Raw genomic sequence first — 26,966 nt, 5'->3', positions numbered from 1 at the left:
TTGAACTGTGGTGTTGGAGAAGACTCTTGAGAGTCCCTTGGACTGCAAGGAGATCCAACCAGTCCATTCTGAAGGAGATCAGCCCTGGGATTTCTTTGGAAGGAATGATGCTAAAGCTGAAGCTCCAGTACTTTGGCCACCTTATGCGAAGAGTTGACTCATTGGAAAAGACTCTGATGCTGGGAGCGATTGGGGGCAGGAGGAGAAGGAGGCGACCGAGGATGAGATGGCTGGATGGCATCACTGACTCGATGGACGTGAGTCTGGGTGAACTCCGGGAGATGGTGATGGAAGGGCGGCCTGGCGTGCTGTGATTCATGGGGTTGCAAAGAGTCGGACACGACTGAGCGACTAAACTGAACTGAACTGAAGGACTTATGTAAATATAAATATTCTTTCTCTTAAGAAAAGTTAGACAGTGTCTAAGATGATCCTTACAACAGATTAGTTTGTGGTTTAAAGGGGGAAAAGGTGATAGAATTATATTACACCAGTTTAGCTGTCTATATTAAAAAGTTACAAACTATGTGCTGAGGCATCTGACAGAGAGTTTCAGTGAGCAGAGTGCTATTTCAGGCAGAAGGAAGAGTATTAGAGAGACACCTAGAACTTGTTAAAAGTTAGTAGTTGTATGACAGAGATGGAAGGAAGGGGCAGCAGAGATGATGTAGATGGATCAGGATGTTATGACCAGACTAAAATTGAACTACGGTAGAGACTCTTTATCTCTAGATTTTCCTGAAAGATTGCAGGGAAGCAGAGGAAACTGAGGTCTAAAGAAAAGTTAAACAACTCACTCAAGTCCATAACACTAATAAACTGTGGAAGAGATGAGACTGATTTTCCCTTAGCTTCAATACAAATTACCACCAAATACATATGCTGTCTAAAATACCAGCATACAATGATTTTTGCCAGTTAATAATTCTATATTCAAAACTACTGCAAAAGAACCCTTAAAATATTGTTGCATATACACACTCTTTACTAGTAACATACCATGCTGATGAGAAAAAGCAAGTTACCCCCCAAAACCCACAAAAATTTATAAATTATTTTAAGCAGCTCACGTTCTGCCCCCTTCTCCCAAGTTTCTTTTTGTTTTTTATTTAAAATTTAGAAAAATTCATGAAACAATTTTCATGAATAAACTTGTCAGTAAAAGAATAAAAGGAATGTGCAGAGACAGCAACCTTAACTTTATTTAAAAATATCACTAGAAGATTCAATGTACTTCAAATTAATTCTGTGAGCTACTGGAACATGAGATAATTAAGTTAAAGCTCATTATGCATTAGGAATTTCTTGTATTTGAACAATATTCAAATTATATTCACAAATATCTTAGGAAAACTAAAGATTAAAGAGGAAGAAAAGTATGACTATATCAAAACTCTAATTTACTCAAATTTCGAACTATCTAATAATAATATTCATCATTTTATTTATACATCAAACATCCACTAATGTCTAATTAAATGGCACTAAAAATCATTGCTTCCAAATATTTAATATCCTTCTAACTCATGTATTGACTTCTTATGCTAATGAGTATAAAAAGTTAAACTGTAATTATTTTTCTTAGCATGTTAATATTTGCTCTTAAACAGAAAACTGAGTATCTCATGGCTAATTTATCATAAAGGCTTTATGTTTAGCTCAGGTAGTCGTTCTAAATAAGTACCATTTTCCCTTTTAGTTTTACTATGCATTTTCAAAACATTATGGTCAGTAGATGAAATGTTACAAGTTTCATCCTAAATCCACTTGTCTATGCATATTTTGGATTCATCATACTACTAATCTCACAGAAATGACATGTCTCATATATACAAATCCATAGAAAGTATATATTTCTAATATACTTTAAGACTAGCTACACAGACTGCTGTCAAATGCAGGTTTTATCTTTAAAAAATACTCTGTATAATACGATTTACCTGGAAGAAGAAAAATGTACACTAAACATACTGCATTAAATGTTTATAATAATCGAATGTAGGTACTACCAGTTAAAATGCATTAACTAGGTACCTAAGATGAAGCCAAGATCATGTCTTCCCTCCCAAGTGAGTGTATGTATCATAAGCTTAACTTTTAAACAGTAAAGATCAATCTCAGCATATAGTTAGGAAAAATCATATAGATACCAGAGACATATTTATATAATTTTCAAAGTTTAGGTTTCTTCCAGTTTTAGATAGCATGTGCCTTAGCCTCAAAATTTCACAACTCAGTACAGTCAGTTCAAGCTCTATATGCTGGAATCCGTTGCTCTCATGTTTCTTACAAACCATATTCCATACTATAAACTGCTTAGCCATGGAATATATTGTGCTCACTAAGATGGAAAACAACAAGATGCACAGCAATATTATACTACTTTTCTCAAAGATGGTAGGAAAGCAACTATACATCAATTAAATTTTTTTTTAAAAGGTGATAGCAGTAGGGAATAGGGAATAAGAATCTACTATTTGTATGTGCTTAATATACCACATTAAAATATGTTCATATTTTCTTATAGACATTCTAGAAGGATACACACAATCTAATAAAATGATAGAAGAAGTAAGGATCTGGGCTGAGAGGGAACAAGGATAAATTAAAGAGATATTTTGCTATTTAAAGATTTCTAGTTTTTACAATGTGATTTCCAACTAAGGTCCATCCAGTCAAGGCTATAGTTTTTCCTGTGGTCATGTATGGATGTGAGAGTTGGACTGTGAAGAAGGCTGAGCGCCAAAGAATTGATGCTTTTGAACTGTGGTGTTGGAGAAGACTCTTGAGAGTCCCTTGGACTGCAAGGAGATCCAACCAGTCCATTCTGAAGATCAGCCCTGGGATTTCTTTGGAAGGAATGATGCTAAAGCTGAAACTCTAGTACTTTGGCCACCTCATGTGAAGAGTTGACTCATTGGAAGACTCTGATGCTGGGAGGGATTGAGGACAGGAGGAGAAGGGGACGACCGAGGATGAGATGGCTGGATGGCATCACCGACTCGATGGACGTGAGTCTGAGTGAACTCTGGGAGTTTGCGATGGACAGGGAGGCCTGGCGTGCTGCAACTCATGGGGTCGCAAAGAGTTGGACACGACTGAGTGACTGAACTGAACTGAACTGAATATTTACAGAAGAAAAAAAAGATAACAGAAAAACTAAAGATAGGTCTGATTAAGTTGTGATGCCTAAATGAGCTCTGAAGTATTGCAAAAATATTTCATATTAAAAAGTTCTTCTCACTAGTCCTAGAGTTTTACCCTACAGAGAGAAAAAGGAAAACTGAAGGACTTCCCTGATGATCCAGTGATAAAGACTCTGTGCTCCCAATGCAGGGGACATGGGTTTGCTCCTTGGTTGGGAAATTAAGATCCCACATTCTGTGCAGCATGGCCAAAATTTTTTTTTTAATTTTAAAATAAAGTTAAATTGAATTAAACTCCTGAAGTTTCTTTAAATTAAGTCCTATGTCCCTCCTCTCATTGTCTTCCTCAACATTCTCTTTTTTGGTCTTAATATGCTGAATTCCTCAAAGGCTTTTCTCTATCACAAGTTTAGGAATAGAAGAAACAGCAGATTCTCTTCCTACAGTATCTAATACTTACACCATTAGACCAGGGACCTCACCCAAGATGCTATGGTTTCATCAAAAGTCCAGATCTATTATTATACACAAAGCCTAAATTACACCCTGCTGTTATCTCAAATGTACCCTCCCACTTGGTCATCATGCACTCAACTCTGCCTAACAAGTGCCAAGCTATCAGGGCTTATATTCTGTCTTGAAGAGCTAAAGTTGGAGCAGGTGAACCTAGGCCACCAGGAGTTTGTTACTTAGGCTCCAACCAGCTGGATGGCATCAGCGACTCGATGGACGTGAGTTTGAGTGAACTCCGGAAGTTGGTGATGGACAGGGAGGCCTGACGTGCTGCAATTCATGGGGTCGCAAAGAGTCGGACACAACTGAGCAACTGAACTGAACCGATAGCTCTACTACCACACACCTTCACACCACAACCTTTAAAGACCTGGCACACTGCTTCACTGCTGACCCCAAACTGATGATCTGCGGCAAGATCTGTAGATGTGTATGTTACAAAGCAAAACCTAAAGTGTTATTTTTAATACTCTTGAGTTATAGATAAATCCAGAAGATAATAAATTCCTTATTATTTAAATTGGCAGGTAAATTATTCACTAGCTCATTTAATGATAACAGTACCAGTTAGCTAGCATTTCTATTGAGCACATACTGCATATAAGGCTTTGCTTTATATGCTTTAAGGGGATTATTTCTCTCAGTATCCAAAGAAAACCCATGAAGTAGGTCTTTCTTTACCATCCTTATTTTAAAGATAGGGAAACTGGGCATGGAGAAATTGAAGACTGTGCCCTAGGACAAACGGCCAAGAAGTAGCAAAGCAAAGACTGGAACAAGCTCAGATTTTAAAGTCCAAGTTAAAAACTTATAAAGTTTACTGATATCATTGTTTTTTACACTTTTATTCCCTATAATGATCTTTTTTAACCAAGTATAAGTTAATTTTATAAAAATAAAAATATATGTAGATATAAAATATAAAAATATAAAGTCACAAAAACATTGACCATACTAATAAATAAAGGCAAAATACAGTAAGAATGCTTTTTAATCTGGGTGTTTAAGACTTTTGAAACTGGATTATTCTTGTAATTTTTATGTCTTCATATACATTGCTTTTAAATGATCATTGCTTTTAAATCATACACGTTGCTTTTAAATGATCAACAGAGAAATCTGCATATCATTTAGCCTAAAAATTCCACTTTCAAAAAATTTACCTAAATTAACTACCTGAACAAGAATGCCAGATTAAGCTCAAAGATATCTGCTAAAGTATTATTTATAATTTAAAAAAAGCTAATACAATTTGAATGTACATAAACTGGAGACAAGCAATTCATGATGCATTCTTTATGAATTACAGTAGTTATATAGGATGCTGCTGTTTAGTCGCTAAGCTGTGTCTGACTCTTGCAATTCCATGTAGCCTGCCAGCTTCCTCTGCCCATGGGACTTCCCAAGCAGGATTACTGGAGTGGGTTGCCATTTCCATCTCCAGGTGATCTTCCCGACCCAGGATTGAACCTGCATCTCCTGCTTGGCAGGTAGACTGTTTGCCACTGAGCCACTTGGGAAACCCTGAATAGGATGAGGAAGATATATATTCTTACCAACAAACACACCTAAAAGGGGAAAACAAAATATGCCACAGAACAGTAACATAATTAATTAAATAGAAACTGTTATACAAAAAACTGTGAAATGATATATATCAAACCGTGTCACTAGATCTGGGGTTATAAAGGAATTTTACCTTCTGTTTTATAAATTTAGATATTACATTTTAGATATTATTTTTTATAGAACAGATTTTATAATCAGATCCACAAAAATGCTTTTCTCTGTACATAAAAAAAATATCTTGAGGAAAAACAAAAAGGGAAGATTTAGTCTATGTTGTCTTAATGTATTAAAAATAGTAATAATTTCTTTCTTAACAGATATAAACACCTTCAACTGCAAGGAGATCCAACCAGTCCATCCTAAAGGAGAGGAGTCCTGGGTGTTCATTGGAAGGACTGATGTTGAAGCTTAAACTCCAATACTTTGGCCACCTAATGCGAAGAGCTGACTCATTGGAAAAGACCCTGATGCTGGGAAAGATTGAGGGCAGGAGGAGAAGGGGACAACAGAGGATGAGATGGTTGGATGGCATCACCGACTCAATGGACATGGGTTTGGGTGGACTCTGGGAGTTGGTGATGGACAGGAAGGCCTGGTGTGCTACGGTTCATGGGGTCACAAAGAGTCGGACACGACTGAGTGACTGAACTGAACTAAACTGATAAATACTTAATGTTTTATATTAATAAAAAGTAACTGATTCACTCTGTTTTAAATTATGTCATATGAAGATTTCTGTATCTTTACCAAAACCCAGATTTCCAATTTGTACTCCTACTTGAAAACACATTGAAAAATTAATGAGTGCTATTAATTAAGATATAAGGGGTAAAAAGAAAAAAAGAGATAAGAAAGACAGTGTTAAAAAAAAAAGAAAGACAATGTATGGTCTTTATTAGTTACTCTTTACTGGAGAATTATATGTTTTAATGTTTTATGATATTAAATCATTTTGAACCAGGCAATCTGGGTAGAGGAAATTAAGTCTTAGCAACAAAAGACCTCAGGAGAGTAATCTTCTATTAAATCTTTGAAGGAAATGAGATTATAAGATTTTGTGAAAATCAAGTAAGTCAGTCATTGTCTAATAAGAAACTGAGCCAATTTTCACATACAAAAAAGGAGTAAGAAATCACAATGCATAATTCATAATCCTCTCATATTATTTAAAGGAATGCATTTACATCATTTAAAAGAGTAACCAAAAATACTACATATGCCCTGAAGTATCAATTTCTAAAAATTCTCTCATCCTGAAGATAGTCCATTTGACAACAACCCAAAAAACCCAATTAAATAACCAGATGGATCTTCTAAATACACTGAACTCCCTGATGACAAAATGATAAATAAGTAGCTATTACTGGCCTTGTAGAGAAAAATACAAGGAAAGAAAAACGAATAATAGCAACACTAGCACCTTTAATTGAGAACGTAAGGCATAATGGGTGTTAGGAAAAAGGAGCACTATCCTCTTCTTGGAAGGGGAAGGTATCCTCCTTACTTCCAGGTTTGAGCTAAGGCTTAACTACTGAGAAAAACTGAAGAAAAAAATCTCAAGAGGAAATTTTAAAAGACAAAACTCTGTCTGCACAATAACGAATTCCACTGATAAATCATCACGATTGCACATGTGGGTTTCTACCAGCACAGTCAGCAGGTCAGATGTCCTTCCAAAACACCTTCACCAATGTGCTGCGGCAAGAGTCACATTCCCAATGCACAAAAGGACAGTAAAAGGGAACTCTCTGGCAGTTCAGTGGTTAAGATTCTGCACTCCGAGTTCAAGGGGCATGGGTTAGATTTCTGGTTGGGGAACTAAGATCGCACAGGCCACACAACAGGGCCAAAAAAAAACAAAACAAAAACAAAAACACGGTGGAACCTCAGTTTTGAGTCTGAGTTGGCTAGGTTTGGCTTGCTTCTCTAGAATAAACAAGGGCTAGATTCACAAACCAGTATTATAATTACATATACAAACTTTAGATGCTTAAAGCAGAAGTAAAATTAGAGGCAAAGAATAAGGCATTTTCTACTAAGCAAATAAATTATTTTCATAAGGGAGATGAATTTATCCTGACATTATATATTGTAAATAGCCCTCCAGGATATCACTATTTTTAAGTGTTAGATCTTAAAAATGTAAGACACTATTATTTAATTGGTATCACAGTCTTTTTGTCCAGAATTGTGGGGCCAGCCTCCTAATAAACAGCCATACTTCTAACCATGGCAATACAACAGAAGATTCTCTGTCCAATTCGGTGGAGTCCCACAAAGAAAATGTCATTTTCAGTTTCTTGGCTGGTATTTATAGTAATAGCCAATTTTAGCTCTGACCTTAACTTTTAAATTACTTTCATTAGCTTGCTTGAAATCTTTAAAGCAGGTGAAGTATTTAGGCACTTAATGTGGTCAAGTTCACAAAAATGTTATATTTATTAAATTACAGGCAATTTCTTCATTTAAAATTTAAAATGTTTTTACAGTATGAATGACTTTAAACTTTTCAAAACTAATTAAATAAATCAAGGATGTCATTTTAAATATATAATCCTTAAACAAGAAAATGTAATATTAAGAGAATCCTCATAAAATGAAGGGTTTTGAAGGATATGGCTTCTCTTGTGGCTCAGCTGGTAAAGAATGTGCCTGCAATGCAGGAGACCTGGGTTCGATCCCTGGGTTGGGAAGATCCCCTGGAGAAGGAAAAGGCTACCCACACTCCAGTATTCTGGCCTGGAGAATTCCATGGACTACATGGTCCATGGGTTTGCAAAGAGTCGGACAGGACTGAGTGACTTTCACTTCACTTTGAAGGATAATGGACTATTTTCACTAACTAACCTTACAGTATTTGAATAACTTATTATGATGTCAAGTCAAGAATCCATCTAATATAGAATAAAAACAATATAGCAAAAACCCATTATATAAATGAAAGTATTAATGACTTATTTAGGATAGTTCGATATACAAATGTGCACACACGTGTGTATTCAAATACTCCACTGCTTAACAACACACTTGGCATTGACTTTCTTCTCAACCCTTGAGATCTTCATTTATTTGCTAAGGTGGGGAATAGTAATCTGGACATTTCTTAGCAGTCTTCCAAGTGATTATTGAGAACAAGCAAGACTGAGAACTTTTCCTACCTACACCGAACATAGTGATTAAGGTTTTCTCAGTCATCTAGTTTTTTCTTAAGTTAACACAACCTACTCCAGGAAGATTAAAGTACATTTTACTCAGAAAAACTTTGGTTTAAACATGTAACAAATTAGAAGGGAGAAGTTAGGTAAGGGGACCCCCACCCCCCACCATATGACAAATGCTTTACTTGAACTTCTTGTGTAGTATGTAAAGATTTAAAGGATAAGCAAAACATTTAAAGTAAGAAATTATGAAAGTTATACAATAAAGCATGTCCATTTCTTCATAATTGATTTCCGCTGATATATTCAAAATTACCCAAATTACTTAATTACTGGGGTTTCCCTCATGTCTCAGATGATAAAGAATTCACCTGCAATGCAGGAGACCTGGGATTGATCCATGGGTTGGAAAGATCCCTGGAGAAGGGAATGACAACCCACTCCAGTATTCTTGCCTGGAGAATTCCATGGACAGAGGAAGCTCGCAGGCTATAGTCCACGGGGTTGCAAAGAGTTGGACATGACTGAGCAACTAACACTTTCAAATTACATATTTATTATTTTCATACAACTCTACAATTTATCAAGAATGTAAGAGTTTGGACAGAATAAAAAAAGCAAGGTAACCCTATGGTTATTTAGCCACTGCTTGATATTTGCACCATTCAATCCAACTGAAGCTTGTCCTTTCTAAAAGCTCTTGCTTTCAGGGTTTATACAAGAGGATGAAGTTAAATAATGTGATACAATGTGCCTTAAAAAAATGTACAGTATTAACTAAAAAAATGCAAGTTCCTTCCCTTTACCTTTATCAATTTAAAGCCATTTTCTATATTACTTCAATATTCATCTTTGCTGTGTGCTGTACTATGCTCAGTCATGTCTGACTCTTTGTGATCCCATGGACTGTAGCCCAGCCAGGCTCCTCTGCCCATGGGATTTCCCAGGCAAGAATAATTGCCATTTCCTCCTCCAGGGGATCTTTCCAACCCAGGGATCGAACCTGCATCTCCTGTGACTCCTGCATTGCAGGGGGATTCTTTACTGCTAAGCCACTGGGGAAGCCCCAGTATTCATCTTTGAGGAATTTTAATGTTACTGATACCAAAATAATTTCACCTTTCCATATGTCTTAACAGAAAGATTCAAAGTATGCCCTGAACCTTGTCAGCATTGTAATACCACACTGCAATTTGGGTAGCTCATCTTTCAAAATATATCACAGATACTGCTACACATTTTCTGTGTGCTGACTCATATAATCTTCTCAGAATAAACAGACTGATAAGGAAACTGAAACTTAGAGGTGTTATGTAACCTGATCCACGTCATAAAACGTGCAAATGGTAAAGCTGAGAATCCCCATAAATTCTAACTGCCTAATGGGATAGTAAGTTCCTCAAATGCACAGTCGTAATTCCAAACCTTTTGATACCCACCGCAGCACAGTGACTTGCATCAATCAAAACTCAAGAAATGATTCCTGATGACAGATAGCCAATTCACATATATTTTCAAAGACAAATAATGAAACCCTAGAGTAGTAATACAATCCTACCCAATATTTTTGTCTATTTGTGATAGGCCTGCGTAACTACAACACAGAGATAAGTTGGAAAATATGGACAAAGTTCACTTCTAAAGCAACTTGAAATTCCCACATTACAAGTCAAATGCATGTACATTTCAGACTTTTGAAATCATCTGAGTTCTAACATTATCATTCTGGGGAAGCTCAATATGCCACTATGCCTTTAATCTTCTCTCTTCTAATTTTCCTCCCCATAAAATCAATAAAGTATACGTTGTAAAGAAAGTTATTTTGTTCAATTACTCCTAGCTAGAGACAGATGTTAGTTATAACTCTCTTTAGCAGGTATTTTTCAAGCAGCTGGTGCCCTTTTCCTAGTTAGTTGTCTGCAGCATTCCCAGTATACTTTATGGTATAATCCTACAAAAGTTCAGGGCATACAGACAAAATTCTCTTTTAGAAAAGAAAATATAGATTCACTCCTTCAAATCAGACTTAGCTATTTCATATATTTGAACTATAATGTACTTTCCTAGCAAGTAAATATTACTTTTTAATCATATAAATGCTTGCTGAGAGTCAAAACATATAAGCATTTCTTATGGGAAAGCTTATCTCATGGAACAAATTTTTATATACTGCACATTTATTGACCCCTAAAACATAAAACCCCTAAAATCCTTCTGTTTTGTTTAGTTGCTAAGTCGTGCCCAAACAGAGAACCCAGTCCAGCCCAACCAAATCAGACCTCCAGAACGCTGAGATAAAAAATGGATGTTTTAAGTCACTAATATCTTGGTAATTTCTTATACAACAACAGAAAGTTAATACAAAGTCATGGCATAATCAAACTGCCTAAAAACAGTGAGGAAAAGAAAATCTAAAAATCAACCAGAAAAAAAAAAGACTTATTATATAGAGAGGAAGATAAAGAATGAGGACAAGTTTCTTATCAGACACAATATAAGCAAGATTACATCTGTAAGCTGCAAGAAGCAGCTACATCTGTAAGTACTAGGGAAAAAGCCCATTAACCTAAAATTTCACAGCAAATGAATTATTTTTCAAGAACAAAATAAAGATTATTTTTTTTTAGACATACAAAACTGAAAGAATTTATCACCAGCAGACCTGCACTAGAAAAAAGGAATACCAGATGGAAATCTGAATCTCCCTACACAAAGGCATAAAAGAGCAGATAGATGCACAAGTATAAGGACGTTTCCTGGTTATCATTCAGACATCTTAATATCTTAAAAAGATTGTTAACAGCAAAAAGAATAACAACGTGTTGTGGGGTTTACAACAGATGCAGAAGGTGTCTATATTTACATGTTTGTTTGTTCATCTGTTTTCATTTGGTGGTCATAAGTATTGAAAAATCTGACAAATATAATAGCAAATATTATCAGAATACTCATGTTTCTTTGATTGCCCGGTGAGGTGAGACAGGTATCAAGGGAAATTATAATTTGGTTAAATGATCAGAAATTTCATATTTGTCACATTGTTTCCTTCCTGGTGAAATTTATGAAATCTTCTTCGCTAAGATCTCTATCAGTATGAAAAAGACTGTAAGCTCACTTTTCAGTTTTGAACTTTAGATTTTGTTATTATTTCTTGATACCACCTCTAAAAAAAGCAGTGAGGAATTCAAGGTCATGGTGCTGATGAAACTGATAATATACTTGACAGTGTAATAAGCAGCCTATGGGATACTTCAGGAAAAGGCTTTTTATTTGGTTGTATGTCCAGGTTTTAGTAACATTTTTTCCTGTTCAAATTGATCTCATAAAAATGATTCACATTCTGAAGTGTTTTTCTGGATGCCTCTTTAGCTTTCTGGCTTTTGTAATTTGATTGAATCAAACTGTGTCAATAAACTCTTTCAGCTTTAGGATCCCTTCAGGCTCAGAGAACACAGTAAAACCACAAGAAAAGTAACGGTTTTTTATACTCATTCTACTTCCCTTTTCCCAAACTCTTAGTCTTGAGATAACCACAAATGTCAATAAGTACAATGACAGGTTTCTTTATTTTCTATCAATTAACTGGAAACTACCCTATGTCTTCATAGAGTGACTATGTACTTGTAATGAAAGGATATCTGAAGAGCATAAATGAACATAGAAGTAATGTATTTAATAAATATAATTTCCAGAGAAACAATAAGTGTTTTCATGTTATCCATACTCAGACTGATCTCACCAGTTGTCAGTTTACATTTATCATTTTAAGCTAACATTCTATCTAAAATGTCTTAAGTACTCATAATTCTTCCAAGTGTTTTACATATATTAACTCATTTGATGACAGAGGATGAGATGGTTGGACATGGACATGAGTTTGAGTAAACTGCGGGAGTTGGTGACAGACAGGGAGGCCTGGTGGGCTGCAGTCCATGGGGTGGCAAAGAGTCAGACGTGACTGAGCGACTGAACTGAACTGAACTGATTTGATCCTCACAATAAAATGATGAGGTAGGTACTATCATCCCAACTGTACAAGTGAAACACTGGATCTCAGAGAGTAACTTGGCCCCATTCTTTCAACTAGAACATGGGGAGCCAAGATTCAAGCTCAACCGCCTGGATTCATAGCCTCACTCTTCACCAACACGTGACCTCCTGGACGTAACACACATACTCTGTTCCTCTTCTCCTGTTTCTCATCTTAATAAATGACACCAGCACTCACCCATGCTGCCCTGGATATCATTTCAGTTTCTTCTCTCTGCTTCATCCCCTGTCATTTAACCTGTCATCAGATGTTATACAACTTCTAAACTAACATTTACTAACATTTAACTAGCAGCTATCTATTCTTCATTGTCCCACTTTCTACATAGGCTCCACTTTCTTCATTCAGGCACACAGCACTTCTCCCTTGAACTATTGCAGCAGTTCTACTCTCAACCATCAGTTGTTTTTTTTTTTTTTTTTTACTGCAACCAGAGTAATCTCTGTAAGTGAAAAAAAATCTGATCATTTACTTTTATTTTTAACAAGTAGCATTTCCCACAACATTGAATTTAAACTTACTATGTATGGTTTTCAAAGTCCTTCATGTGCACTAGTAAGTCTCTTTTCAGACTAATTTGCTGTCACGCTACATATGTAGCTTGCATACTACTAATACTGAAATACATGTTTACAAAAGGTCACATACTGTTTCATGGAGCATCCTTTGCCTATGATACACCCCCCAACCACGTCCTTTGTCTATCTGGCAAAATCCTATGCCCTGCATTGACCTCCATGAAGACTTCTGTGAACTTGCTAATCTGCTTTCTCTGTGCTGCCATAGACATCTGCACAACATACCCCTACTGTATTAATCACTTCCATAGAAATGGTGTGGGTCAGATATGCTACATGGAGTAACTTAAGATCAGCTCCTTTTTAAGGAAAACAGCTTCATCTTCCCTTTGGGAAACTCCTCCTTGACTCTTGATGGCTTACAGAGGGCCAAGGGTGAGGAAACTCAAGTGAGCAGCTGCTGCTGCTAAGTCGCTTCAGTCATGTCCGACTCTGTGCAGCAACTCTCTGATCTTAAGTTACCTCTGTTTATAATTTCCCCCAGGACCTAGCCTGTAAACATGGGATTCAATAATCTGGGGTCACAAAAATCCTCAAACTCTCTACATTCAGATTTTATAGGACTCAACTTCCTTAACTTCTCAAATGAAACATTATACGTATCTTTTACATTACTTTTCCAAACTAAACAGTATATTTGGATCAGTATTCCGAGCCAAATAACATTCTATTGACTATTGAAAAACTGTAACTCCCACCTGTGGAAACAGATAGCACTCAACTGATTTAACACCAACAAAAATGCAGAATCAAAGATACAGTTCTGTCTGCTAGGCATCTTTCATATGCTCCTTTTTAAGGATAACAGCCTCATCTTCCCTTTGGGAAACTCCTCCTTGACTCCTGATGGCTCACAGAGGGCCAAGGGTGAGGAAACTCAAGTGAGCTGCTGCTGCTAAGTCGCTTCTGTCGTGTCTGACTCTGTGCGACCCCATGGACGGCAGCCCACCAGGCTCCCCCATCCCTGGGATTCTCCAGGCAAGAACACTGGAGTGGGTTGCCATTTCCTTCTCCAATGCATGAAAGTGACAAGTCAAAGTGAAGTCGCTCAGTCATGTCCGACTCTTAGCGACCCCACGGACTGCAGCCTACCAGGCTCCTCTGTCCATGGGATTTTCCAGGCGAGAGTACTGGAGTGCTGGAGTACTGGTGCCATTGCCTTCTCTGACTCAAGTGAGCAGGCATACTCAATTAAGAATCCCACACTCCTACCGACCCACTCCAGTGTTCTTGCCTGGAGAATCCCAGGGATGAGGGAGCCTGGTGGGCTGCCATCTATGGGGCAAGTGACTTAGCAGCAGTAGCAACAGCAACACTCCTATCGTGGGGAACATAGTTCAGAAATGAACTGGTGACACAAGTCAAGAAGATAAGAGTTCATCCCAGGAGTTTTTTTTTTTTTTTTTCAGTGGGGAAAACCCTCTTGCTTTTAGGATATGGGGAGAGGAAAGCTTGGAGTTGCTGTCTTATGTTCTTCCCTGATTACATGTAAAAAGTATGTATCTGAGAGTCAGGATAAAAAGAACCAGAGAAATAAAAGGAGGGGAATAGAGGGTAAGAGAGATGGAGGAGAAGATAAGGGAGAAGGGAAAGAGAAAGAAATAAAGAAAGACAGAAATAAAGAGAGAGAGAGAGAAAGAGATGAAGACCGAGGAAAAGATCTGATGACATCATGTGAACTTACATATCCACCTGAATGCACAGGCAGCTTTATTCCCAGATATTTTGGTTAGAAAAGCCAACAGTCTGTATTCATTGCTAAAACTTATTTTGAGTTTCATTTCTCTACCTTCCAAATGAGTGAGTTCTATCTAATACAGAAGCCCATCTAATGATTTTTTGGGGGTTTTTTTTTTGGATTATTCCCTCTCCAAGAAAGTACAAAACCCATTTAAGAGCATTAACAGCAATTTTGCACATCATTTTAGAATTTTTAAATTATCCTTATCTTTTTAATCAAATTACAGAAGTATTTTAAGAAGACAAGAAAGACAGGACAAATTTCTCTGATGCGACAGTCAGTCAGTGAGAGGACATAAAAGCATTTTATCTATTGTTCCACAGGACTGTCAGGAGCAGAATCCAATTATGATCTCAGTGAAAAGAGAAAGATAACATCTTCAAGAGCATTTCTCCTGATACATAAAGATCCTGCCTTTTAAAAAAAAGATCCAAACTAACAGATGCATCTAACTAAACTAACAGTCTGTTAACATCTATATTTTTTCCTGAGCTCTATATTAATATCCACAGTAACAGCATCTAGTTGGGATCATTATCTACATTGTTAAGACATCAAAGAGTTTACTTATGTACTTATGACACACTGCATTTGAATGTAGTATTCCCCAATTATTGCTCCTTATGAAAGTGCACACTTAAACCACAAGAAGGAAAATACAAGTACTATATAAAAATATGAATTAAAATGGCTAAAATAAAAATTAAAAAGTGATACCCACCAAATGCTGGTGAATATGTGGAGAAACTAGATCACACTGGATTACTGTTGGTATATAAAATGATACTTTGGAAAAAAAATTATGGTAGTTTCTTAGAAAACTAAACAAGTAATTATAATATAACTGAGTAATTGCATTCTTGGATATTTATCCCAGAGAAATAAAAACTTACATTCACACAAAAACCTGTACACCAATATCTGGAGCAGTTATTTCCACATTATGGATGCAATTATGTATTCCAAAGTTTCATAAACTAAAGCCCTAACTCCTAAAGTGACCATATTTGGATACAGAACCTTTAGGGTTCTGAGGTCATCTGAATGAGATCCTAATCCAGTAGGCCTGGTGTCCTTATAAGAAGCAGAAAAGACACAAGAGGTCTCTAGACACAGGGAAGAAGCCATATGAGTTTGTGAGGACACAGAGAGAAGACAAGGGGCTGCAATCCAGGAAAAGAGTCCCTATCAGAAAACAAAACTGTCAGCACCTTGGCCTGGGACTTCCAGCCTCCAGGACTGTGAAAAAACAAATGTCTGTTCTTTAAGCCACCTAGTCTGTGCTTAGGGCAGCTCAAATAGATTCACAGAATTCATAACAGCCAAAAACTGTAAACAACACAGATGTCCGTCAACAGGTGAATAGCTAAATTGTGGTCATCCACATCTCGCGTGGTAGAGAGGATAATGATCCCCAATGATGGCCACATCCTAACCCAGGGAACCTGTAAGTGTGTTAGGCTACATGGCAAAGAGACATTAAGCTTGCAGATAGAAAGAACCCATTCAGAAATCTCTTCTACTCCTGTATTCGACATTAAAGTGAACGAAGTATTTATTTGGAAACAAGTATGAGAGAAAAAGAAGCCTGGTCCATTCATTGTAAAGACAATGAATGTCAACAATGCTCTTATATGAAAAAAAGTTAGTATTTATTATACAAAACTAAATAAATCTTCATGATGATAATCCTTATAATGATTGGTAGGGTTTAAAAAGAATTATATATATAACTATTTAATTCTATAAGCTCTCAGCCTTGCCTGCATTTCAGAATCACCTATAGAGCTCTAAAAATCATCTTCAAAAATAGATATTATGGGTCCCACCCAAGAGATTATGATTTAATAGGGATCAAAGCATTTGGATCTTAAAAAAATTCTACAGTAATTTTGATCCAAAGGCTGAAACCCACTAATATAAGTTTTAATGACAATTTCAGTCTACTATAAAAACTTGTAGGAAACTTAAAATTCTAACAATAAGAAATTGGTGTAAAAGTAATGAAGACATAAGTTGGAATACCATATAGTGATTTAAAATAATGTCGTAAAAATATGTCTATTGACATAGAAAGATGTAAGTATATATATATATATATATATATATATATAAACAGAAAAAAAGTATGTATGGATATAATTCTATTTTTGTAAAATCAAAACACACATACACCCATATGTATAGAATGGAGCTACTTTTGGTTGGCTATAGTTACTCCGTATGCTGTTCCTTTTGTATGCCTATATTATTTGATATTTCTGAATGACTTCATATGACTTACATATATATAAAAATAAAGCAACTTCACTTTGGTGATGAAAAGGCTAACCTTAAATAATATATGTACTTTAAATGAAGAATTATTTCATTCTGAGATAAAGCAATTATAGCAAAGTTTTAACTAATGGTAAATCAAAACAGAAGGGAATTACTATTTATGTATCTTTTCCATAGGGCTACAAGTATTCAAAATTTAAAAAGTTGAGGGAAAGTTGATTAGTTTAGAATTTGGTCCTATACTCAATTTGATATGTCAATATATGAATCCTTTAAAACAACTTACTTGAGTCAGCTTACATAAGGTAAATCAAATATGAGCTAAAATAGCTAAAATAAACATATAATTATAGAAATATACACAAAATATATGTAAAAATGTTCAATGTATAAAGAAATACATGTATATATATATTTTAATTCAAACTCCCCTATTTCATTAGTAACCAACTGATTGTATCTCTTTACTGTATTAACCAACTTTTAAAAATTATTTTTCCAACACAAATGCATTCAAAATCATACCAAGCATCAAAACTATCAACTTTATAAAATGAAAATCTTACCTCATCTAAGTCTTGGATATAAACTGGTTTTTCCTCAAAGCCAATTGGCATTGGTTCACTATAAGGAATCTTTACTTCTTCATATATCTTGTTGTTCTCTCTTTGGATTCCTTCTGGTAAAATCATCTATAAACATCAAAAATTAAAAATCCAAGAATAATACAAGATAGAATAATGTCTCTGATAAAGATTCTTTAATTAAAGAGAGAGGGAAAAACGCTATTGGTTTCACGACACTGCACTAGCAAATAAACGTAGCTAAAGGAAAACAAAAACAAAAAAAACCACACATACATATACAAAAAGCATTCATGAATCAGATATCTCATAAAACACACAAACCGTATTACACTGATGAATTTTAAGCACACAGTAATTACATGGTATTCCTGAAGATAAATGTAGTTATGCAGCCAGGGAAAACGTGCGATACACAGTGTAAGGTTTAGTTCAAAAGTGGTACAACTGCTAAAACTCAAAAATGTAAGTTGCAGAGATAATGAAAGGGAGGATAACAAACATGCTTTGAATACCTACTATGTGCTAAGAACGTCACATAAACTGTACTACCTCATTTTCTTCAATATTCAAATATACAATTTAGCACAGTAAAAAGAAACGGAAAAATCTATGTGGCATTTCTTCTAGAACAGACATGATATCCAAAAGTGGTCATATACCAATGACATACCTTTGCACCAGCAATGAATGCTGATGTTCTCATGGCTTCAGCCTGGGAATCATAAACATGGGGATAACGTATTTTTTCAACATCTGTGTCTCTCTGCCTGCTCAGAATTGGAACATTTCTAGCATTCATGAGTGCCTGCTCTCTGTAAATACAAAAATAATAGGCTAAATCTGTCATTTTTATCTCACAATAGAAAGCATATACTAAAACAAAGTGACTATAATAACTATTTCATGTAGTGTTCAAATACAAAAGAGAAGAAATTAAACAACACAAAGTTATTAGCAAGCCTGAAATTTTCCGTGTAATCACATAAGTATCAACACATATTCAGGTACTATTTTTAGATAACATTATCTGATAAGTTTGACTTAATGTTTTTTATTATAATTTTCTTTTTCACAATCCAAAGATATTTAACAAAGTATGAATAAGTTCCTTTCTTAAATTGCGTTTCAATATTTAAATACCATGTATTCATTTGCCTCCTTTCTACTTCTCAACACGGGGAAAAGCATTCATTAAGGTAGGAAAGAAAAAGGTCTCAAAATAAATTTGTGTACACTTCATAAAGCAGAGCACCTAAATCTCTCACCTCTGTGGATGCAACCAGGAATATTCTAATTAAGCAGATCACTGCTTTCTTATCCTAGAAAATTAGGTTTTCATACAACAAAATTCTCTTCTTGTAAGAAAACGTGTCTAGGAGAATCATCCAAGTTGTTAAAACTAAACTAAAATTATGATACATAAAAGCAACAGCTACAACACAAGCATTTTTCAGCTTCTGGCTTTTATTACCGGTGTATCCGCAGTTCCTTAGGGTCAAAGCACAGGAGTCCTTCTGCAGCTTCTCCATCTTCCCCAGCCTTTTTCTCTCGTCTGGCCATTCTTTTTTCTTCCCGGCGATACTGTTTCATTAACTGCTTCTCTTGTTCAGACTGAATAGTGACTTGACAACCATAATTAGGTTTAGCATTTTCTCCCAAAATTTTTTTGCAATTGTCTGCAAAGCAAATTTAAGATCCATATTTTTACAAGTTTAACCTTTATGAAAACCAATTTTCCTCTTTACCAAAACATAAGCTACACAATCCTCTAAGAATTCATTTTTTTAAAGTGGCATATTTAATTACATGTTCTAAGGAGAGTTTTCCTAAGTCACAATTTCTAAATGATATAATATCCTGGCTTAGAAAAAGTCAGCAGATATTGTCTTGCTATAGACTAATATAAATTCTTAGATATAACGTCAGGAAACTAAAAATTATATTTCATAATTATGAAAAAATCTAAATTATTTCAAAATAATTAACAATACTAATCAGCATTTACTGTTAGCATAATAAAATAAAGATATTCTTTACATATAAGATTTAACTTTTTCCAATATAATAGGTCTCACTATGTTAAATTGTCTACATGTCACTACTAATTTATACATGAAATAAATTAAAATAAAAATAAAATACAGCTCAGGATATATTTAGAAGATGACTAAAGCAAATTAAATATGATCTCCCTTTTCATGGAAATACAGGGTTTTTTAACCATTTTTTAAACTGAAGTATAGTTAATTTATAATGTGTTAATTTCAGATGTACAGCAAAGTGATTCAGATGTGTGTGTATACAGATATATATATGCTTTTCTAGATTCTTTTCCATTATAGGTTATTACAAATATTAAATACAGTTCTCTGTGCTATACAGTAGGTCTTTGGAATTTTATATACAATACTATATATATATATTTATATACAGTATATGTTTATATACAGTATATATATGTTTATATGTATGTTTATAGTTATGTTTACAGATATGTTTATATACAGTATATGTTTATATACAGTAGGTCCTTGTTTTGAATTTTATATACAGTACTATGTATATGTATATGTTAATTCCAAACTCCTAATTTTATCTATCCCCCATCCCCTCTGGTAATCATAAATTTGTTTCTATGTCTATGAGGCTACTTCTGCTTTGTAAATAAGCTCCCTTGTATCCTGTTTATATTCCACAGATAAGATATCATATGATATTTGTCTTTGTCTGATTTATTTCACTTAATATGATAATCTCTAGGTACATCCATGTTGCTGTAAATGGCATTATATCATTCATTTTTATGGCAGAGTAATAGTCCATTGTATACATATAACACATCTCTATCCATTCATTTGTCAGTGGGACACTTAGGTTGGTTCCATGTCTTGCCTGTTGTAAACAGTGCAGCTATGAACACTGGGGTGCATATATCTTTTCAAATTAGAGTTTTATCCAGATATATGCCCAGGAGTAGGATTACAGGACCATATGGTAAATCTATTTTTATTTATTTATTTTTGGTGGTGGGAGGGCACACCACATGGCTTGAGGGATCTAGTTCCCCAACCGGGGATCAAACTTGTGCCCCCTGAAGTAGAAGCACCTAACCACTGAACTGCCAGGGAATTCCCTATTTTCAGCTTTTTAAGGAACCCCCATACAGTACTCCATAGGAGCTACACCAGTTTATATTTCCACCAACAAGGTAGGAGGGCTCCCTTTCCAGCATTTATTATTTGTCAACTGGTAAATGATGGTCATTTTGACTGGTGTAAGGTGATACCTTCTTGTAGTTTTGATTTGGGAAATACAGCTTCTTTAAAAAATGGAAGAAGTCTAGAACCACTTAAGAGGAATCAGGTCAATCAAAGCTCAGTGTTCATAAGGGAGAATTAAACCTGTGGTTGGTCAACTCAATATTCAGTAAAAATGTTCTAACAGGATTACCTTCTGTGTTTAATTAAATCTTTCTAAGAAATAGTATCTTGGCTCACTGCAGCCCTAAAGGAATGGACAGGAATGTCACTGAAAGCAATCCAAGTCAATACAAGCTTACTGTTTTAAGGACCTACTGGGTCCCAGGCACTGCTGCTAGGCTAGAAAAACAATTAAGAATTAAGAATGAAACTGGTCCACACTCTGAAGATGCACAGTGCAAGTTATTTTATCAAGTTCTAAGACCTAATACAAAACAAGGAAGGATTTAAACACAGCATCAAGAGGGGGAAATTAGCTTTCTAATTCACTGTATTCACAATTCTCAGGCATGTGTCATTATCTCATTACATGATTTTGAATAAGTCATTTTAACTCTCAACCACATGAAATAACCCATGTGTATAATGGCACCGCAAGTCTCAAAAAGCAAAGTGAGAAATAAAAGTTACATCTGAAAATTATGAAATAAGACATAATCTTACCTATATTGGAACTACATTTTATGGTTCTGAGAAAAGTATTTTTCTAAGTCTTACATATTTTGCTTTGTAAGTAAATCTTATTTATCTATTATAATGATTGAATTTATAACCAAGAAACTTGTGTTAGAGAAAGAAAGCAGCATAATGCCAGTTTTCAAATGTACTCTGAAATATGAAAAAAAAGAAATAACCTATGTGCAAAGTCACATGCTCAGAAACAGAGATGTTAAGCAGATTTATTAAAAATGTGAATAATGCCACAAACTTATTACTATGAATGAGTGTTAAAGGTTGTGTATGTGAAACTAAATTCTTTGGGTATTGTTCAGTCACTAAGTTGTGTCTGATTCTTTGCAATCCCATGGATTGCAGCAGGCCAGGCTCCTCTGTCCTCCACTATTTTCCTGGAGTTGCTCAAATTCATGTCCATTGAGTCAGTGATGGTATCTAATCATCTCATCTTCTGCCTTCCCCTTCTCCTCCCACCTTCAATCTTTCCTGGCATCAGGGTCTTTTCCAATGAGTCGGTTCATCGCATTAGGTGGCCAAAGTATTGGAGCTTCAGCATCAGTTCTTTCAATGAATATTCAGGGTTGATTTCCTTTAGGATTGACAGGTTTGATCTCCTTGCAGTCCGGGGGACTCACAAGGGTCTTTTCCAGCACCACAGTTAGAAAGCATCGGTTCTTCAGGGCTCAGTCTTTGTGGTACAACTCTCACATTCACACATGACTACTGGAAAAACCACAGCTTTGACTGTACGGACCTTTGTTGGCAAAGTGATGTCTCTGCTTTTGAAGGGGTCTTTGGGTAACATACTATATTTTATGCTAACGTCATTAATATTTTAAACAAATGTGACAGGTACAAAATACTATTGGACACATCTGTGATCATCAAAATAAGAAAGTTAAAATTATAAGAAGGAACTATATTTACCTTACTAATAGCTTTAAAAGGCCTCAGTCAGAATATACTGAAATCCCATAAGATTGAACATAAGTGACTTTTAAAATCAAGTTATTAAGCACAAATGCTTAAGTGTATTATTCTCTTTGATGAGTCAGCTAACTTAGAGACTGACAAGCAGAAATGAAATGAATAAGTTTAACAGCAACTCTAATACAGAACTTAATTGAAAAACATGTAGAGCTTGTATCCTTTTAAATGTTACTACGACAGACAAAGTTTCCTATAACTACTCAAAAGAGTGTCATTTGACAGCATAAGCTAACTTAATCTTTATTTTTTTTTTATAGTACACCCTATACTAAACATGAACTCCAGGAGTTGGTGATGGTCAGGGAGGCCTGGCATGCTGCGATTCATGGGGTCACAAAGAGTCGGACATAACTGAGTGACTGAATTGAACTGAACTGATACTAAACATTCGCCATGACAGCCCCCAAAACAGAATTCAATTTATAACTATCAACTTAGCAGTTAGTACACTATTCTCACTCACTTCTAGCCTACCTTATATTTCCTGGTTATAAGAACAGAGATAAAGCAGGCTGTGTGTGTATGTGTGTGTGTGTGTGTATGTGTGTATGTATATATGTGTGTGTGTATATATATACACATACATATGTATACATATATATACATACATATATACACATATATATATACACACATATACACACACACATACATACATAAAGATTCAAAGAAAATCAGTATAAAAGATAGAAAACACTAAATGGCAAAAGGCTACTGCTCTCTGAAAGCGAAAAGTCACTCAGTCGTGTCTGACTCTTTGCAATCCCATGGGCTATAGCCCGCCAGGCTCCTCTGTCCATGGGAGTCTCCAGGCAAGAATACTGGAGTGGGTGGCCATTCGGGATCTTCCCAACCCAGGGATAGAATCCGCGTCTCCTGCATTACAGGCAGATTCTTTACCATCTGAGCCCATCAGACTGCTATCTAAGACCATGATTTTCTGGAACAGAGAAAAGAATAGGACGTGACTATCTTACTAAGGTAACTTAATAAAGAATGGAACAATTTGGTAGTTTTAAGAGAATTCTGAAGGATCATTAATACAAAATTATATCAAAATAAATAAATGGATGAGAACAGAGATAAAGTAACGAGTCAAATGATTCTTTTCTTCAAGAGTATTTCCTTTCCCCATTCCTCACAAAAAGAAATTAAGGAGAATCATTTTTAATGCAATTATACAAAAACTCTATTTAAAAAATGTTTAATATATGCTCATTGTCAGTTTCTTTCACCATAGTCCTTAGAAGAAATTAGTCTGTTTAAATGTCCCAAATTTTTTATGGTTATAATTATATTCTTCAATAATAGCAACATTAATAACAACCTAGCACAGACTAAAAGAGTAAATGCTGATTGGGAAGAGTAGAAAATATTTCAGGGCAAACTGAAGGCTCAAAAAATTTTTAATAATTCAAATTTAATATGTGGTTTTAGATTAAAAAGTGTGCTGCTTCTAAAAGTTATCCGAGTATAATAAAGTTTGTGTTATACAAAAATGACCATAATGAAACTGAAAAACAACATTCACTCATCACCTACAGCTTTCTTAAAAAAATACATAGGCTGAACATATTTTGAACTTTTGTTAATAAATTAGAACTAATGAAAGGTGGGATCAGTAAGAATCAGCACTTTAAAAACTGAAAAAATGCCATCTTCCATGCAAGACAGGGAAAGAGACATAGATGTGTATAATGGACTTTTGGACTCAGAGGGAGAGGGAGAGGGTGGGATGATTTGGGAGAATGACATTCTAACATGTATACTATCATGTGAATTGAATCGCCAGTCTATGTCTGACGCAGGATGCAGCATGCTTGGGGCCGGTGCATGGGGATGACCCAGAGAGATGTTATGGGGAGGGAGGTGGGAGGGGGGTTCATGTTTGGGAATGCATGTAAGAATTAAAGATTTTAAAATTAAAAATAAATTAAAAAAAAAAAAAGAAGAGGAAGAAGAGGAAAGAATGTGTCAGACATTTCAGGAAGTATATTTGTAGTTTGTAAAAGTAAACAATATTATAATATTTTATATCTGACCACAGTAACTAAAGCTTCATGAATGTATTTTGGCTAATGGGAATATGTAAACATAGCAATGATTTACAAATGAAGCATGATAATTTTATGTTTATTAAAAAGGGGGTTATAGATTTGAAACAAGTAAGAAAACATTCCTTTAGGAAATTGTTCAGTATTATAAACTTTATGTCCTAGATATATGTTATACTATTCCATTTACTATTGTTATTACTTTTCAATTTTATAAATAAACTAAAATGTACTTGAAAAAAAAATAAAAATAAAAATAAAAACTGAAAAAATGAATACCAAATTCTCAGAAATTACATTGCAAGACTGGATATTTAAATTCATTCCTTTTCTTCTGGCAGATACCCATTTTAAACAGTTCTGCTGGCTTACTCGGAGAAGGCAATGGCGCCCCACTCCAGTGCTCTTGCCTGGAAAATCCCATGGACAGAGAAGACTGGTAGGCTGCCGTCCATGGGGTCGCTAAGAGTTGGATACGACTGAGCGACTTCCCTTTCACTTTTCACTTGCATGCACTGGAGAAGGAAATGGCAACCCACTCCAGTGTTCTTGCCTGGAGAATCCCAGGGACGGGGGAGCCTGGTGGGCTGCCGTCTATGGGGTCGCACAGAGTCGGACACGACTGAAGTGACTTAGCAGCAGCAGCTGGCTTATTGCAGTGTCTGCTTAAGCATGGTTTAACAGGTGAGAGTCCTTTTAGAGCAAGCTTGTTTATAAGTATTCAATATACTTAAAGAACCAAAACACTTTTAGAAAGACAAAGTGGCTAAATTCCAACCTTTAAAGTTTCTAGAAATCTCAAAGCAACTCCAAAGCAACTACCAGTAATCAAAGTGTAGTATAAAGAACCCTTAAGAAATTTTGGATTTAAATCAAGGCTGGTTTTGTAATTTCCTTTCAGTGCCACACTCATAAATGTAAGAAAAAAGTGATATCACTTACTAAACAAAGAGTAAATGTTGACTGCTTTGAAGAGGGGTATCCAATTTCTTATGCTCATGCACTTTCTAAAACTGCCAAACTATTTACAAGGCTGGCAAAGAAATTTGGGTAACGGTAAGAAACAGTTTTCCTATCAATACTTACCACCTAAAACCTGAGTTTGGCATTAGTTGTCTCAGTGTAAGTCAGGCTTTTTTTTTTTTTTTTTTAATAATTTTAGCTTCCTTGACAACTCTAATTCTTCTGGGGGTCTTCAAATACATGTAATACATGACTACACAAATGTTCAACTTGCTGGCTGTGATAACTGTACTACAGGTTAAGTAAGAGACTTTGTATGTTGAAGATTTTATATCTAAAATATTATGATGTGTGCAACTTCCTATTGTTTAGCAAAAATTTTAACTCTGAACATGTATGAGCTCATTTATGCATACACCTGCACATGTGTGTTTGTGTGTGTATTTGTGTGTGTTTGTGTGAGTGTGTGAGAAAGATAAGGGGTGGGTATGGAAGCAAAATGTTAATGACTGGTAAATCTACATGAAGAGTATGTGAGTAGTTATTATGCTATCCTTGCACCATTACTGAGGTCTGAAATTTTTCAAAATAAAAAATGTGGTTATAAATTGTAACACTATTTGACCCTAAGCATTATATGTAGTTGCTTTAATTCTTTTTTTGTCTATCCAAATCTTCTGCCATACTTAAACATAGATAGACTCTCTGACATAAAACCCTATTTAGGACATTGATAATTGTTTCATAATCTGCCATATCTAAAATTTACTTGAGAGAATGTTATCAGTAAGTTATATAACCAAAGAATATTAAAAGTATAATTGTATTTAAAAATTGCTAAACAATGAGCTTTTCCTTTAAAGTAAAATTACCACTGATTACTTTCTCACCTTGAAGAGCCTGCAACTTGTGATCATTTGAAGAATTAAGAAATCTGTCCACAATTGTAATTCTGTTCTGGAGGAGTTTCTCAATAAGTTCAAGTCCATCAGGTCCCAGCAGCTCAAACAGCTTATAAGAAGAAGAAAATCAAAACAAACTGTTACCTCAAAATCAACATTTTCAAGTTATTAACATCTATTCAACAGAGCGATGAAGCTAAATTAACACAGAAGAACCTAAAAAATATTTAGAAAAGAATTGTAAAAAATAATAACTTAGGAAAGAAAGAAAAAACTCTTCATATTGCTAAGGAGCTTTCAGTTTTATAAAGCTATCTGCAATTATATGGGATTTCCCAGGCAAGAATATTGGAGTGGGTTTCCACTTCCTTCTCCAGGGGATCTTCCAAACCCAGAGATCAAACCCTGGTCTCCAGTATCGCAGGTGGATCTTTATCACTGAGTCACCAGAGAAGCCCTATATAATTAAACAGCATGATCCAACTGTTAAAATAATTAA

At 35.2% G+C, this 26,966-nt stretch overlaps 1 protein-coding gene across 1 annotated transcript in view; it reads right to left on the bottom strand.

Moving 5' to 3' along the window:
• The window catches only part of ASCC3 (activating signal cointegrator 1 complex subunit 3), a 341,266-nt gene that overhangs the window by 248,908 nt on the left and 65,392 nt on the right, over positions 1-26,966 (bottom strand). The window contains exons 5-8 of the mRNA XM_027972421.2: positions 26,456-26,576; positions 19,095-19,299; positions 18,294-18,435; positions 17,603-17,728 (exon numbers count right to left, since the gene is read on the bottom strand). Coding sequence (XP_027828222.1) covers positions 17,603-17,728; positions 18,294-18,435; positions 19,095-19,299; positions 26,456-26,576 — 594 coding nt within the window. The remainder of the gene's footprint in view (positions 1-17,602; positions 17,729-18,293; positions 18,436-19,094; positions 19,300-26,455; positions 26,577-26,966) is intronic.

Source organism: Ovis aries, chromosome 8 (assembly GCF_016772045.2).
Source record: "Ovis aries strain OAR_USU_Benz2616 breed Rambouillet chromosome 8, ARS-UI_Ramb_v3.0, whole genome shotgun sequence".
Taxonomy (NCBI): domain Eukaryota; kingdom Metazoa; phylum Chordata; class Mammalia; order Artiodactyla; family Bovidae; genus Ovis; species Ovis aries.
Note: the sequence above shows the minus strand (reverse complement) of the source record. Positions and strands in the feature narration are given on the sequence as shown.